The 18,147-nt window shown below is 35.6% G+C and overlaps 1 protein-coding gene across 1 annotated transcript in view; it reads right to left on the reverse strand.

The window, feature by feature from the left end:
* LOC129246384 (homeotic protein distal-less-like) overlaps positions 1 to 17,514 on the reverse strand; it is a 40,846-nt gene extending 23,332 nt beyond the window's left edge. Inside the window, exon 1 of the mRNA XM_054885159.1 lies at positions 15,742 to 17,514. Coding sequence (XP_054741134.1) covers positions 15,742 to 15,869 — 128 coding nt within the window. The 5' untranslated portion in view covers positions 15,870 to 17,514. The remainder of the gene's footprint in view (positions 1 to 15,741) is intronic.
* Between the last annotated feature and the right edge of the window lie 633 nt (positions 17,515 to 18,147).

Genomic DNA, 18,147 nt, shown 5'->3' on the forward strand with positions numbered 1-18,147 from the left:
CTTAGTAAACATATTAAATTCCATTTATGTTGTCCTACCATTGCGGTCTACCGGAGAATGGCTTGTGGGTATGTAAAAAGTTTTGTATAAATTCATACATGATTCAGTATGAATGTAAAACTTTTTTATGACTTCATCAAACTGGCTCCAAGCCGTCGGATTCACACACGCAAATAGTACATGCGTACATACATACATACATACAAATATACATGCGTATGTAGATACACACATGCATATGTGCAATACATACAAGTGGCCTATCGAACTTCTACGCTTCACTGCACGCTTTGACGAATTTTAATATTATATATGTGCGTATGTGTGTACAGGAATGATCGCGGCGAAAAATCAATATATATGCATATTCTTACTATATACACTCCTCACAAAAATTAAGGGAGCAAGAAAAAAATTCAAATTTTTTCAGGTTTTTTGACGGACTGTATCTATGTGAAAAATGATCGTACCAGAAATTTAAAAAAAGCATTTTGAAGCTCCAGGGCTCTACTTTTCGAATCCGTGGAGCAAAAATTTTGCCAGGCCACGGTTTCAACGCAATCTGAAAAAGTATGACGAAAAAAAAATTTTCCAAATTTTTATCTTTCTTTCTTGGGCTCCACGGGCTCGAAAAAAATTTTTTCGATAAAGCGATCATATGGACCAGAAAGCCTGATTATTCTGCTTCATTTTCCTTTTTTTAAATTCTTCCTACGTCCATGTGTCACGGAGATATCCGGAATTGAACAAGAAAGGACCCTTTTGTCCTCAAGCAGCGATATCTCGACAACGAATGGTCGCATCGGAAATTGGAGGACGGTTTTGGAATCTGCAATAAATTCCCCATAAAATTCCGTGTAGACGTTTCACGGCGAAATTTTTTTTTTCTTTCAGTACTTCCCTGCAAAAAGTGGAAAAAATTGAATTTTTCTCTTGATTTGGAAAATCGGCTGTATCACCGCAAATATTGAGCATTGAGCAACGGTTTTCAGGGTTTTTTTCACCTTAATGTATCCCTAATAACCCTGTAAATTTTTAGATTGATCCACTGAACCGTTTTTCCGGGCCGATCAATCAAAATTTTTAAAAAAATTAAAGGAACAAGATGTTTACCCTTAAACATTTTGTAATTTTTTTGAAATGGAAAAATCTTTTTTTCTCTCACTTTTTTTCTCAATTCTGCACCAGATACTGCATTAGTTCAAAAAAAGAAACACAAAAAAAAATTTCGAAAATTTTCGAAAAAAAAATTTTTTTTTTGAAAAAATTTTTTTTTTAAATTTAAGTCAAATACTGAAATTATTCCACATAAAAGTGGATTGGAACATCCACCGCCGGCATTTGCGTTACCCAAAGCGCACCACGTGGAGGTTGCTCGGTCGGATTCACGCTTCTTTTGTGCTTACGCACGTGTATGTGTGTGGTTTTCTCAGAGAATGAGACCCCGTGGCTCGTCACTTCCACAGTATTTTGAGACTCCAAACTCATTCTCTAAAGATTGTGTGTGTGTGTGTGTGTGTGTGTGTGTGTGTGTGTGTGTGTGGGCTAATACCGCGTATTGCCACCTCTGTTCCTCTTAACAGCCTGCAACCTTTGAGGCATATTCGAAATGCAGTTTCGAATCATTCTCTGCGGAATCCGTCGCCACGTTTCAACTAACGCCCGCTCTAATGCAGGTAAGGTTCTAATGTTGGGGTGAAACCGGGCGACAACGTTTGCAGGAATAAACGGTTCTTGACGAACACGTCGAACGATCGTTCGATCATCGCGAGGGGTGGTCACGCGACGACGACCTTGTCCAGCTCGTCGTTCATAGCCATCCGTTTCCAAATACCGATTATAAGCCCGAGATACGACAGAGGAGCTAACGTTCAGTTGTTGCCCAACTTCACGATAAGTGTGACCTTCTTCTACAAGAGTCACTAATCGAGCGACTTCTGGCGCGGATAAATGCCGGCGAGGCATGATGAAAAATTAAAAAAAAATTAAGTTTGCGAAAACTTTGAATTAATTTTTTTTTACCAAAAATTTAAAAATCTCGAGTTTTGACAAAAACTGTTGTTTGGTTTTTTTAACCAAGAAAGCAGGATAGTCTTAAAAAAACTGTTTTTTAGACACTTTGTGTAACGCAGAAAAATTAATTGCTCCAATATTCGTAAAACGAATATTCGACCTGCCTTGGGGGTATCAACTTTTAATTTGTTCGATAAATTTTTTAATACGAAAATTAAGGTGTAGACCTTTTTTTATGCTTTGTTGATAGGCTATAACTTTATGAAAAAAGAAAAAAAAAAAAAAAAATTCAAAAAATTTTTTCAAAAAAAATTTTTTTTTCGAAAATTTTCGAAATTTTTTTTTGTGTTTCTTTTTTTGAACTAATGCAGTATCTGGTGCAGAATTGAGAAAAAAAGTGAGAGAAAAAAAGATTTTTCCATTTCAAAAAAATTACAAAATGTTTAAGGGTAAACATCTTGTTCCTTTAATTTTTTTAAAAATTTTGATTGATCGGCCCGGAAAAACGGTTCAGTGGATCAATCTAAAAATTTACAGGGTTATTAGGGATACATTAAGGTGAAAAAAACCCTGAAAACCGTTGCTCAATGCTCAATATTTGCGGTGATACAGCCGATTTTCCAAATCAAGAGAAAAATTCAATTTTTTCCACTTTTTGCAGGGAAGTACTGAAAGAAAAAAAAAATTTCGCCGTGAAACGTCTACACGGAATTTTATGGGGAATTTATTGCAGATTCCAAAACCGTCCTCCAATTTCCGATGCGACCATTCGTTGTCGAGATATCGCTGCTTGAGGACAAAAGGGTCCTTTCTTGTTCAATTCCGGATATCTCGGATAGGAAGAATTTAAAAAAAGGAAAATGAAGCTGAATAATCAGGCTTTCTGGTCCATATGATCGCTTTATCGAAAAAATTTTTTTCGAGCCCGTGGAGCCCAAGAAAGATAAAAATTTGGAAAATTTTTTTTTCGTCATACTTTTTCAGATTGCGTTGAAACCGTGGCCTGGCAAAATTTTTGCTCCACGGATTCGAAAAGTAGAGCCCTGGAGCTTCAAAATGTTTTTTTTAAATTTCTGGTACGATCATTTTTCACATAGATACAGTCCGTCAAAAAACCTGAAAAAATTTGAATTTTTTTCTTGCTCCCTTAATTTTTGTGAGGAGTGTATTAAGCGTACACAAATGGCCTTTTATATTTACTATACCCGTGCATATGTATGTCTATCGTATACTCTTTACCGCAATGCTTAGTCCGTCTATAAATAAGCAAGTAAATATTATTCCAACACCTCGTAGATGTAAAACAAAAATTATGGGCGTCCAGAAATGAGTGGCTCCTGCAGGATAAACGCTAACATGAGAAACACTTGAGTTCACCACACGAAATTCTCAGCGACATTTGACGGCTCGCAGCGAGTAGTTGCCGCACACAGATGGCGTACAGGTGGAGGTGATTGCTTGTGGTTTTCGGTTTGTGGTCAGTACAAAAGTACTTGTATGTATTATATATAGCACATATGGGAAAGGAAATAAAGTAAAATGGTGGCGAAAAAGTAATAATAGAAAAACAACAACAACGAAAAAACAAAAAGTGAGCCGAAACAAAATCAAGAAAAATTAAACACTCAAAACAAACAGTCAAGAACCGATGTAGATACACACATACATATGAATAAAACATGTATATATTTACCATCATATATGTACATATATACATACATGTGTATGTACATTAAAATATATATTTGCATATTTGTTTAAGGTCATTAATTTTTGGTTGGTTGGCTGCTTTATTGATTAGTCGGTTTTTGGTTTGCTGTTTTGGCGTTTTGACGTTTAGAGAAATATATACAAATGCATATCTATGATATAGGCGTTTTAAAGGCATGAATCAGCCTTGCTTCGTCTTTGTCAGTTTGCAAACTCTATGCCTTTTATTGTGCTCGAATAATTTCCGACATACGAGTATATTTGTACTTATATAACTACCCAAGCTAGGTCTTATGAAAACCCAGCGTTCGGTCCAAATATGTGGCAACTTTCTCAGTGTTTCCTCGTTATCTCTCTAACAACTTGTATACATAGCCTCAACAGGGGCCTAGACTCAGTCAAGGAGCGGGCAAGTAACAATGGTCTGGTCTTGAAGCCAAATAAGTCGCAATGCATTGGTATCTTCAAAGAACATTTCGACTTCAATGTTTATGACAAAACTTTATTAAACAGATCGGGGGTACCGTGCGTCGATGTAGCTAAAAACCGAGACTTATTTACTTAATAGAACACTAACTTGGGATAATCATATCTATAGTACAATTGGTAAAGTATACGGAATGCTGAGATCTTTATGGCTGACACAGCACCTAATACTAATGGCCACAAAAAATAAAATTGCCGCAAATCACTAAAGAAACAAAAACCGTGTACATCGAAACTCTACGGGAGCGCCCGTTTGTCTTTCAAATTAAGTCTGAATATAAATTCGAAATATAAATACTTTCTACAGAATGTTTAGCAATATTTTCAGCATTTTGCTTATTGGACTGCTAAATAAAGTTCGATATAAAAAAACGAGTACGTGTACTCGTATACGAGTGCCAGAGAAAAATCAGCGCAAATCAAACGGGATCGCAGAGTTAAACTACAACACAATAAACGAATAAATAACAAAGTCAATAAAATGAGATGCAACTATGTAAGTTTTCATATGCGAATTATCTACATACACATATGGAAGCACTTATACATATATATGTAAATATGTAAACACATATTTGATACGCCGCAGGCAGACATTTTGTGGTTTTCGGGTTGGGCCTGAGTCGCGCTGCTCATAATGCGATTGCTCGGCTATTTCGGTGTTCGCACCGCACAAATACATGTGAAACCAGTACGTCTGCTAAATTACAGCATATGTTTGGCTGCACATACACATGTACGTGGGCATGTCATGGCCATTTGTGTGCGTGACCACTGTTATTGCGTGGAAGCCGCTTCTATTTCCGTGTTTTATTATTTTACTTTTGGCAAACACACGTGAAAACCGCTCAAAACAAGCCACAAATCCTAAAGGCAGACAGTCACATGTCAAAACCTGCACACAGCGTAAAACAAGCAGGATTCAAATGGCAAAGCGGCAAAATAATGTTCATAATTATAAAGGGCCTTTCAAAAGTGACTCCTAGATGTGAGTTCCTAGACGGTACCTCTTTTTGTACGGTACCTCTTTGACATTTGCCAAGTAGACGGATGCACAACTTCATGCGATAGAAACTAATTATGAAAATGGTCGACCTCTAAGAACAACATATCGCAAAATTCGTAATTTTTTTGTTAGAAATAAATTCCAACTATACCTGCTATAGGCACTCTCACTTGTCTCCGATGATTCTTCAAACCTTTCTAAAATCACCTTCATTTCCCATAAGATTTCTCTCAGCAGATGTGCCTCTAACTGTGTTGCTCCCGTAACTCCCGCACTCCTCCTCTTCAATTACGTCTCGAAGTTCTCGCAATGCTTTGATTACTTAAACGCAGCGAACTGCTTTGCTCGCTGACACATTTAAAATGAAATGGTATGCGATGAAATAGCTTTACGTTCAATTCGAAAGCTCTTATAGAGTGTAACAATGCACTCTTAATCAGGTTTGGGTATCAGGACATGAGGAACACGAAGGAAACGAGAAGGCACACCTTTGCGCCAAAAAAGTGGCGGAAGGGCCATTTATTGGACCAACCCAATTTTTCGGCTTCAAAAAAAAAACAACCTAAAACAAGAAACGAAAAAATTGTGGACCCAAATAGCACCAAGGAATACTGGAATGGCACAACGGCCTTAATCACTCCAAAAAGTTCCTGAACTTTCATACCAACAGAGTAAAATCAGCTCTAACCCTATACAAAACGCGCTTCAGCTTACTCTGTGGAGCACTTACAGGACACTTTGCCGGCAATAAACATTTCAAGCACGAGATTATGCAGGATGTGCTGTGATGAAGAAGTGTCCATGGACCACTTGACCACCAATTGTGAAGCATTAAGACACAGGTGACACAGAATCATGGAACCGTACCTACTGGCGGATGAAGACTTACTAATGCTCTCTCCTAAGGAGCTGGTTCGATTCCTCGCAATACTAAATAATTAAAATTGAGCCCTTCGAGGCGCACAAATCAATTTGGTCGCAATGTGTAAAGACCTTCGACTAACCCGTACAACCATTACCATTACCGTTGGTATTGCATTAAAGTTGCACAGAAATTAAGGTACCATTTTCATTATTTTATATTACCATGATCTGATTCCGAATTCCTGCCAGAGAAATCAACAATGATTAGGAAATGCCACACAGATTTCACTAAATGGAAATCATCAAACTTAGTAAAGTGTTATTCATGGCTTTTGCAAGGCAATAATGTATGATTTGACTTTAAAAATGTTTTTATAAAGCAAACAAACTAGCAAGCCCGCGCTCACCTTTCTCTCTTTTTTTCTTTTTCGACTTTAATTCTATTAAGGTTGGGCTTAGCTGTATTGCATGTGATGGAACCAATGTGTATAATAATCAATTCGGCCAAATTTTATTAGATTAGTAATCAGAGTTGGGCATTTTGCACTACCACCAAATTGCACTATCACTAATTTTTTAGTTGTTATTTTAAATAAGGTTTCATTATCACTAAATCTTCAGTTCACTAAATCCGCTTATTTCACTAATTATTTAGTGCACTCTGCTCAACCCTGTTAGTAATATGTTCACACTGTTTTGAAAGATTTTTGCGCCGGGAAAAATTAAGTCTCGTTTGGTGTCAAAAAAACTCAATGCAACAGCTCACAATGCACTGGTTTTTCGAGAGCATTCCGCTGAAAATTCACAAACTATCGTTCAACCCAAATTAACACCAAGCTCAAAGAGAGCGTACAAAGCTCGACACTTTTGAGACAAAAAAAAAAAACAACAACTGCGCATCCTAAAATTGCTCAAATCGACGTCAACAATTGTTTCGAGTATAGGAAAAGTAGTTGGTATACATTTCCTGTATCAGTTGTGAGCACTTTGTTGTTGGCAAAATAAATTTAGAAGAATTATTAAAAATTTAAATTTGTTTTTTTTTTTAATCGTTTTGTTTTTTTGTTAATAATTAATTATTTTTTATAAGCAATTGCAGCTAACGTTTTAATCACAGTATATTTTTGTTGAAAGCGACAAAATATATTTTGGTGAGTGAATTTTTTTTTTTTTTAAATAATTCAGAGCCTGATTATGAGTTCCATTTGTATACCGTCCGCGAAATAAATATATCAACATTTGACAACTCAACAACCACAAAATTTTGAAAACTTTTCACTATTTTTCTGTTTTGTGTTTTTAATGATTATAGTTTTTTTTTTTTTAGAAAAGGAAATAAGGAAATGATCTATTCCTAAAGAAACCATCCAAACCCAGATTTCAAGCATTATACAAAAATTATAAGGTAAGAAAAACTTTCATCAAAAGTTCAAACTATTTAATTATTATAGTTTAAAAAAAACGATTACGCAGATTTTTGGAAATTAAGTTTTAATTCAATAAAGTACAAGTTTGAAGTTTCTAGAATACTACATTGATTTTTATTAATTTTTTGCGCATTTTTTACATGTAAAAAATCCACGAAATGGACAAAACATAAAACACAGATAGGAATCAAGCGAATGATAACTCTTGCCAACAGGTGCTTTGGGCTAAGTGCGCAATTGAGTAGTAAAGCCCACCATCTCGACGAACGAAATCAACACTCTACAAGACGCTCATCATCCCGTCGTTTCTCTATAGCGCCGAAGTCTGGACAGTCAAACAATCAGATGCAGCCGCTGTTGGAGTTTTCGAAAGGAAAGTACTTCGCAAGATTTTTGGCCCTGCTCGCATAGAAGACGATTACCGCGGTCGAATGAACCATGAGCGGTATGAGCTTTACGAAGATATTGGCATAGTCAAACGAGTCACACTGCAGCGACTAAGGCGGCTGTGTCATGTCGTCCGTATGGAAGGAACTGCTTCGGCGAAGAAGCTGTTCCTCAAAATGGTAATTGGCGGTTGACGGCGAAGAGGACGTCCTCCTGTCTGGTAGAAGATCCCAGCTGAGGATGACCTGGCTTCACTTAGCTTAAGAAACTGGAAAAGGTGTGCGAAAAACAGAGACACCTGGGGAGTCATTACTCGGCAGGCTGTAACTCGGTAACGGGCTGTTACGGCCAATGAAGTAAGTAAGTAAGCTAGGAAAAAAAATTACCAAAACTCAAGGAGATATTTGAGCCACTTCGCTCATTTTTTTTCAAAATTGTATTTAAAATGTAATGAGTCCTAAAACTGCATGTCGATTTTATTATTTTTTCTTCTTGTTTTTTCTCTTTTTCTTCTTTTTTTTGTCCTTTTTTTGATTTCTGATTAAAAATTGATTAAAATTCTTCGATTTTTTATAAAGGGTTTTTCAATTGGCGCGGGTCGATTTTGGCGCCCTGTGGCAGATCAATGATAAAACTTTATTATCAAAATGAGTGTTCATTAATGCAAACGTTGCGCGCATTGCGCCCATTTTTCGGTAGACGTGGTGGCCCTTCCAATTTCTTATGGCCCATATTGAACCATATGGACCTAGACGACATGTGGTTCCAGCAGGACGGCGCTACGTGCCACACAGCAAACGCCACTTTATTCCATTCCCCTTATTGAAAAACCCTTTAAATCTTTTGAAACTTTAGTAAATGCTTTTTATTATAGGATAAACTATATTTTTATAAAAAAAACAATGATTTAAATTCAGAAATAAATAAAGCTTCCAAAAAATTGAAGTGCTATATTTTTTCGCGAGCTGTCAGACTGCATTGAACACTAAAACAAAAGTTCATAAAATATTTGAAAAACATTAACGAAAGCATTTTTTTAAGATAACTTCATTTTTCGGTCATTCAAACAGCTAAATAAAAAAAGTTAAGAATTCCGACAAAAAAACTGCGAAGTTTGTTCAAAAAAGCGTCTTTTTATTTTTACCGAAGAATGTTAATTTATTTATCCTTTATCTAGGTAATCCTTCATACCAACACTTTTTTCAATCCTCTAAACACCTCTGATATGACTTTTTTGGTATGGCCTCGAATTCGTCCGCGATGCGAACTTTATTTCCTTAAACGTGACAATTCGCCATCATTTCAAGTGCTTTTGGGTGCACTAAAAGGCGGGTGCCGTAGCCGAATGGGTTGATGCGTGACAACCATTCAGAATTTAGAGAGAACTTGGGAGTCCAAAATGAAGAAAACTTTTTTCCCTCGGCAGGAAATGACAAACATCCAGTTGTTTTTCTGCCATAAAAAAGCTCCTCATAAAAAATATCTGCCGCTCGGAGTCGGCTTAAAACTGTAGGTCTCTCCATTTGTGGAACAACATCAAGATGCACGCCACAAGTAGGAGGAGGAGCTCAGCCAAACAACCAGAAAGGGTGTACGTGCCAATTATATATATATATAAAAGGCTGCAGGGATTTCTGTCCGGCAAATACGGTGACTAAGGCGCTGTTTTTTGACAAAAAAAACGGAAATTCGTTAATCCATTTTTTGGATAGCGAAAATCGCTAAGAACAGCAAAACACGTCTAACCACAAAATCTGTTAAAAGCAAACAAAAAGTTAACAATTTGTGATCTTATCATACAAACATACTTATATGCATATACATACATATATGTCGGGGACAATGTAAGACTTTGACTGAAAAGTCCCCATTCACCTATTTTTCAGTTAGTGCTAACCTTAAAAAGATAGCGTTGAAATTTCATGATGTTCTATTCATTAGTGCGTGAGTTATTGCGCTAAGAGTGCCGCTACTTTTCTCATTTTCAAAAAAATGGATTAAAAGAATTTCGGGTTTTAATTTAAACCGCTTTTTTATGAGTAAAAATATCGGCCAAAATCGAAAATCAAATGTATGCATAAAATCCGCGAAACTTTATAAGTCACCTTCCCACCTTCCCTCAGTCACTTTCAAAAACATTTCATTTTTTTCGAGCTTAAGGCGCATTAAGTTTCTCTTCCACGTAAATTATATGAATTTCCTTAAATATTTTGTTTTTCATCTACGCTTCAACACTTACACTCTCACTTATAATTAACTCACTAATCTCACAACCTCGCATTAATCTCACCACTAAATAAATTTGACCTTTTCATTGAAGCCAACAAAACACTAAATTTAGTATTGACTTCAAACAACCGAAAATTTCCGATTTTATCGGGCGATTGTAAAGATGTCGGAAAAGTAGAAAACAGCACAATTTAAATTAATATAAGGGCACAATAATAATTAAGTGCTTCCTGTCGCCGCGATTTGCAGCACTGCCAAAGGAATCCAAATTCTAATCGAAAAATCACCATCAAAAGTCAATGAACAGACGGACGGTTGCTGCCTTGCGCCTGTACTTCGAGCTGCGACACACATGCACCACAAATAAATCACGCACAGAATATTTACAACAGTTTTAATTGAATCTACGCCACGCTACGTACATTTCCGTCACACACATTCCAACACACACGCGCCTCTACACACACTCATATATTTGAATATAAATAAAGAAAAAACTCGCGCGGACATTGCAATTGGAAAAAAGGAATAACTGAAAGAAAAAATGAAAAAAATGAGGGCACTCATCATTTGCGGACTTCATAAATTTGAACGAATTTTTATGACGCGCACTATGCGACCAAATAGGCAACATTTAGAGTATTCATATTAAAAATAACAAAAAATTAAATGTGCAGCAGCAATGCCAGTACAGCAACGTGGGGTGTAGAAATGGTGGCGGTGCGGTGGCCAGCGCGCCAACTCGCCAACTCGCCAACGCGCCAACGCACCACGCATCAAATGGAAAAAGATTTTTTATTTTATTTTTTTATTTGTGCGACTCGAATATTTTTATTATTAATTTACGCGCATTTCCGCCACATGCACAGTTTCCACGAGTTTGAAAAATGTAGAAAGGTGTCTGCGTCAAGAGTTCAAGTGTTTGTGCAATTTGCGTAGATTAATGCCAAACAGCAAGGAGTTAATTATTTAAGGAATAAAAAAGACAAAACATTTAACTATTAAGAAATTACTTTTTCGAAGGCTCTTAAAAGTCACATTTGAAGTTTACTTTTTGCTTTTTTTGCTGGCACACAACACAGCGCCGCATATCGCAACCCGAGCTGCCGTGGGTGTGTCGTCGGACCTTGTGTGCTTTTCTTTGGTTGGCCACTTGCTTTTCTGGCCAAAATGTCGTTTCTCATTTGTCGTACGCTGCCATTGCAGTTTTTCACTCGACTTGGCGGTTGTGCTTTTTCTGTATAATCATTTTTCATGCCAGCGCCTGCGCTTATGTTTTGCCACGATTTACTGATAACAAAGCGAAGCGTCATATTTCAAATTGGTTTTACTCTTTTTTACGCAAATATGTTTTTAATGTCCAGCTAATTTGTTATTTTGACAGCTTTTCATGTGTTAAAAACAAGAAAAAAAAAACTTTAAGGAGCCACGTTGCTTTCGAAATATTTATTTATACTCATTTAGAACTTTAAAAGTCATAGAAAAATTGTAATTACTGCGAAATTTTTTTTATAGACTGGCAATTGCGCTTGTTGACAAGCTTTAGCTGCAATTTGTTGCGAATCGAGATTCCACTGATTTGATATTTTTGAACTGAAGGCATTGGTTTTTATTTAAGGCGAGGTTCTAGTCAAAATCGAACGAAAAAACTTATTTTTTTGTATTGCTTTATTTTCCTAAGGTCTTAGAAATGAGTAGGCAAAAGGATATTTCCCTATCTAACTGATTTTACGAGTTATAGCGTATAGACGAGAGAGCGCGTCGGCTGAAAAACAGTTAGAAGCGCGCGCTCAGAGCCGCTTCGTGAAACTTTAAACGTGTTTTTCTCGAAACACCTTTTTTTTTGCGTGCGGGGCGCGATTCCGCTACAACGATTTCGACGTTTGGTGGCTCAAATAAAAGGCTATTCAATTTAGGGGGCCCTCGGAGCGCATTTTTTCGTAAAAAAAAATTTTAGTATTGTTTTTTTAACGTTAAAACAAATAAAAGGAGGCAAAAAAGAAGTTGTTTTTTCAAAGGGTCCCCATTTTTTTAAAAAGGGTTTTTAAAAATCGGAAACTCATAAGGCCCCCCAAATTTCATCTAATATAAGATTTTTTTTGGGGTCTTCGTTTCAGATCACTTAGCAGGGCTGTAGAGTGCCCCGCGCACACTGTCCACCGCCGCGCACGACCGTCGTCAGTGAGGGCTGGAGCTGCCATTTTGTATTATTTTTACTCGAACAATTTTTGTAAACTTTTTAAAATATAGACAAATAAATGCCACAATAGTTAAAAAAAAAATAAAAAGTATTTACTCTCAAAAAAAAATGAAATTACGCACATTTTCGGGCTTTCTGACTAGAACTTCCCCTTAATTCGTTTCTAAAACTTTCATTCTTTAAATTTATCACTTGCTCGTTTTTTCCTCTATTTATTACATTTGATTTTTTTTCATGCATATTTTGCTGAATTCAGAATTTTTCAAAATAAAATAAATAATAAATAAAAATAATTTAGCAAAATAAAAAATATTGCGGTTTATTTTTGCATTATAATAATTAAAAATGGTGGCAAAAAAAATGATAATTTAATTCTGACTCTTGCCAAGAGGGATCCTTTTAAGTCATCAGAGGCCATTGCAGCTGAAATCAACAACGTAGTATCATCGAGAACTGTTCGGCGTGCATCGAGTGTACAGCATCAACCCACCAGGCAGAAGAGGTCGTAAAGTTCCGCTGTTGAAACAAGCAAATTTAAGGATGGCAAAATGGCGCTTTCTCAAAAAAAAAAAACAAAATCGATTTTTGACCAAAATTTCGGCCTTAAATTGTTTATAAGAAAAATATTTATGGGTGAGAAAAAATCTTGGATTAATTACTAAAAAATATATAATAAAGAAACTCGTGTTTAAAATTGAGACTAATCGATTTTCGCTGTTTTCAAGTAAAGCTGGTCACCGATTTTGAAAACACCATTTTGAGAAAAACGCGTTTAAAACTTGGCTTTGACTTTCAAGCACTCTGAAACGCCTTTTGAAATTTGCGTGAACGTCGAAAATATTCACCGGAACGATATAAAATTTTCTATGTGTGTTCTAAAATATATACACATTAAGAAAATAAAATAAAATAAATCGTTTTCTTGAAAATTTTAACTGTATATAACCTTAAAGAAGAGAAAAAGTTTTACTCAAGAGCGCAAGCCATGGTGTGAACCAGAGGGTATGAAAAAATGATATTACATACTTTGGCGCGGTGCAACAAACTAAATTTAGTAGGAAATGATACTGGACGAAATGTCGGTCGTCCTAAAGGACACGAGTTTTCACTGCGGTTCACAAAACAAAGCCCAGTCAAGCACTTTGGCGGCAACTTAACGATTCGGAGATGCTACTCTTGGCACGGAGCAGGACCTATTCACCTCATAACCATTGAAATGGAGAAAGTTATTTACAAGGGCATACTTCAAGAAGTGATGCCATTTGCTGTGGAGAAAATACTACTTGAATGGCGCTTTATGCAAAATAACGACCCAAAACACTCCTCAATGTTAGTACGTGAATGGTTTTTACAAAATAATGTTAAAGTAATGGATTGGCCCAGCCAGTCACCCGACCTAAGCCCCATTGAAAAGCTTTAGGGAGATTTAAAGAAGCGAGTCGGGAAGGCAACATTCAAAAATAAGAAGGATTTGTGGCAAAAAATCAAAGAGCTATGGTATTCCACACCCACAGAAGCCTGCAGTAGGGTTATCAAATAGCAATAATTTAGTGCGAATGTTTCCTTCCGCTGTGCACCCTAAATTTTCCCTTCAAATGGAAGGGCCTATTTTTGGAACACAGCGAGCAACCGCAGATGTTTTCTTAAACAAGTTTATATTACAAATTGTGAGAAAAAACACTTTGAGTTCTATAGCTTTAAGTCCACAATAGGTGCGCAAGCTAGAACTTTCTTCCGTCAGCGATAAACTGTACAGCCTACGGCGAGCGCAAACAAATTTAAAATAAGATTTAAAATTGAACATTTCGTTTTTGGCGGTTATCGCAGACTTTTATGTTACGATCAGGCTATAGTGGCTTTGAATACAAAATAGATCCTTAATTGATCCGCTTTTGGGATGTTACATCCCAATTTTTTTTTACAGTTCTTGTAAATATTATTTTATGTTACTGAAATAAGATAAACGTTGGAATTCTTTTTTTTTGGGGGGGGATTTGTTTTGTTTGACATTTGGGCTATAAGAGAGAAAAAATTAAATTTTTTATAAAAGCGATTACACGCACTTTTTTGACCCATTCCATTTTACGTATGCGCACTACTAAGATTTTGACCACAGCTGTATATTTATATTTCTATAGGAATTTTTTTTTATTGGAAATTCTTTTTTTTTTATAGAAAATTTTTATTTTTTTAAGAAATTAAATTTTTTTAATTTTTTATTTCTTCTTTCATTTTTTCAATTGTTGTTTTATTATTATCATTTTTTTTTAATTAAAACAATATTCTTTTTTTATTTTTATAAAAACTTTTTTTATAGGAAATTTTTGTTTTTTTTATTTTTATAAGATTTTTTTCATAGGAAACTTTTATTTTTATAAGAAATTAAATTTTTTAAATTTTTTATTTCTTCTTTCATTTTTTCAATTGTTTTATTATTATCATTTATTTTTGTTAATTAAAACAATATTTTTTTATTTTGATTTTTCTTATAGGAAATTTTTATTTTTATAAAATTTTTTTTCATAGGAAACTTTTATTTTTATAAGAAATTAAATTTTTTTAATTTTTTATTTCTTCTTTCGTTTTTTCAATTGTTTTTTATTATCATTTTTTTTAATTAAAAAAATAATTTTTTGTATTTTTGTAAGAATTTTTTTTATACGAAATTTTTATTTTTTTATTTTTATAAGATTCTTTTTTATAGGAAATTCTTATTTTTAAAAGAAATTTAAATTTTTTAATTTTTTATTTCTTCTTTCGTGTTTTCAATAGTTTTTTATTATTATCATTTTTTTTTAATTAAAGAAATATTTTTTTTTTTATTTTTATAAGAATTTTTTTATTTCCTTTTTGTTTTTATAAGAATTTTTTGTTTAGGAAATTTGATTATTTTTTTATGAAAATTTTTTTTTATAGAAATTTTTATTTTTTTATCTTTACAAGATATTTAACTTTTTAAATTTTTTATTTCTTTTTTAATTTTTTCAATTGTTTTTTATTATTATAATTTTTTTTTAATTTAAAAAAGACATTTTAGTATCACATTTCCAATAAATAAAGTAAAAAGTTACACATTTTGTGGACTAAAATTGATTTTTGCGTATGGACGAGTACATCTGTCAAAGGATTCAATGAGGCATGACGGTATTTTAAGTATTTTTATTTTTCCGGGTTGGAAACGGACATTTCACAAAGATCGGTTTTGTTTTGTCATTTCATTTTCCATTCCCATTTATTGTCTTTTACACCAAATATCCAGAAATTAAAAAGCAAACTCCCAGACAATGGCAAACCTCCGAGTGTATTTCTGCCTCGAAAAAGTTCCTCATAAGAAACCATTTGCCGCTCGGAAACGGCTTAAAACTGTGGGTCCCACATTTAAGAAAAGAGAAGACTTAATCCAAAGAGTGGTAACTCACCCAGCGGCGGCATGTTGCTGCAGCTCTACGAACGCCGACTTGCCCGGCATCTGCACGCCCGGTGTGCCGGTTGTTGTTGTACCACCGTCCATGTACTTGGGTGTGTGCGGAGCATCAGGCGCGTCCATGCCGGATTGCGGTGTACTGGGAGGCCCCTCATAGGGGCTCCCTAAATCGGTGAAGTTGAGCGTGTTGGCGCCTATCGAGGCCACTTTATCAAGAATTTTGGCGGCTTTTTGTGGAACGCGTGCACAAAATTAAATATTCTTAGTGGTTTAGGAGAAGGGGTTCTTGTAAATTTATTGATTTTAGCTTTTTACTTGTTTATTTCGAACGAATGATCTGACATTAATTTTGCAAAAATCTCGCCAATGATTTCAAGTATAAAAAATACACACAAAGGTGGCAATATATAATTTGGTTATATGTAAAGGGACTATATTTGCGCACAGGTCTGCAGCTCCCGTAAATTTGAAATTGGTTCGCAGTCACTACTTTGTTGCTGCTGCTTTTCAAGTTGTTCGCTACTTTTTATTATTGTAAACAATGACACGCACTTTAAGACAAAAGTGAAGCAATTCTTTCAGCAACGAATTTCCAATTGCAACAACAACGCACGCATACAGTAGACTTACTTTCCAACTACACTTGCAATTAGTGTATAATTTGTGTCATTTTACTTTCTACACTGCAATTAACGATTTGCTACGCGGCGGCGATCGCGGACGCTCTTCGACGAATGTTTCTAGCCGTTCATGAATTGGTGTGCATTTGCGTATGTGTGCGTGTGCACTTTGTTTTTGTCTATTGTAACTGTTGGCGTGGGCGGAAAACTAGTTGGGGGCTGCTGACTTGGTTGGGCACGTGACTTTTGCAACTATTTTAATTGTTCCCGATTGATAAGGTTTTTTTTTTTGTCAGATAAGAAATGGTGTATTCTACCGCAGAGTTAAGCACTTGGTGAATGGAAAATATTCGAAATATTTGCTTTTTAGTTTATTTGAATTTTTTAATTGTATTTTCAAATCGGTTAGCTTTTACAATGAAAAATGTTTTAAAATTATTTATACAGCAGTTTTTTTACTCACTTCATGATTTTATAGCTCGCAATTTCGTTTCCGTTTTAATTTTCACTTGTTAAAAACTTTTCTTGTTCCACACTGTTTTTACTTAGTATTTTCTTTATTTCTTCTTAGTTTACGTATTTTCACAGTTTTTTGAAGAATTCGTGTTTTTATGCATGTAGCTTTGCTTGACTTAATCCGTCCTTCGCAATGTTTTCAAGTCATCAAAATCACTCAAAATATTTGTTTTCTATAAATCAGCGCATTTTGCACGGAATTGCTATTTCTCAAATATTCCAAAAATTCGCATCGATTTTCAGTTGTGCGTAATTCTATTTCGAAAAGTAACAATTCGCTTTTTTTTTTTTGTTTGTTTTTCAAATAAATCAGAAACAATATTTTTTAATAGGTATTTTAATAAAAATCCGCCGACGATAATCGCGCATTTGATGATAACGTTAATACGACGGCGATACCTCAACGGCGGCGTTTACACTCTTCTAAGCGCGATATCAATTTTTCGAGGTAGCCACCACATACAGTAAAATCACCCGTCGACTCAAAACACTGCGAACGAATTGTATGCGCGACCAACCACAAACAAAGTGCGTGAATGACTACGTACGACCTCAACGTGATTATGTGATCATTTGCTGCGCTGCAAATCGCTCGCGAATACACAATGCTGCTGCTCACTCCAACCCGACGATGACGACGACAACGACTACTACGACGACAACGACGACGTCTGTCAGTCCGATAGCCAGTTAGTTGGCCAACGAGCCGGAAGACCGGCTAAGCAACGCTCGCAATACTGGTTTCGTTTCTTACTGCACAATTTGTCGCTTGTCGCTGTCGCGTGTGCAAGCGAGCCAGCTGAGACTTGTGCTAATAAGTAAGTGCGAATATAAAAGCTGCTGGTGGACTGGAAAAACCAGTTAGCAAGCATTCCAGTTTTGCGCGCTATACCACGAGAACTCTGTACCACTGCAAGGTGTGCGAGGGAGAGAGCTGTACTTTTGCGAGCAGTGATTCACACTCACTCAACATATTGCAGCTTTTTCACTTTGGCTGCTCACCAATCAGACTGCAAGCAGAGCAGTGTGGTTAGTTTAGTAACGCAGTTAAATTAGAGCTGCAAGCGATGGGAAGAGCCCGGCTGCTTCCATGCACGCATGTTGCGCTCTCATTTACACCACTGCTGTCCGAACCGGTTCTTTGCGATATGGCGCATGGTGCTGGCGTATAGTTTTATCAGCACTTGAGAGCTATTGGGATCTCCTTCTAACATTTAGAGTGTGCTTTGTGCTCTCACTTGTTCTGTGCATAGATTTTTTGTTTT

The sequence above is a fragment of the Anastrepha obliqua genome, chromosome 4, assembly GCF_027943255.1.
Source record: "Anastrepha obliqua isolate idAnaObli1 chromosome 4, idAnaObli1_1.0, whole genome shotgun sequence".
Classification (NCBI taxonomy): Eukaryota; Metazoa; Arthropoda; class Insecta; order Diptera; family Tephritidae; genus Anastrepha; species Anastrepha obliqua.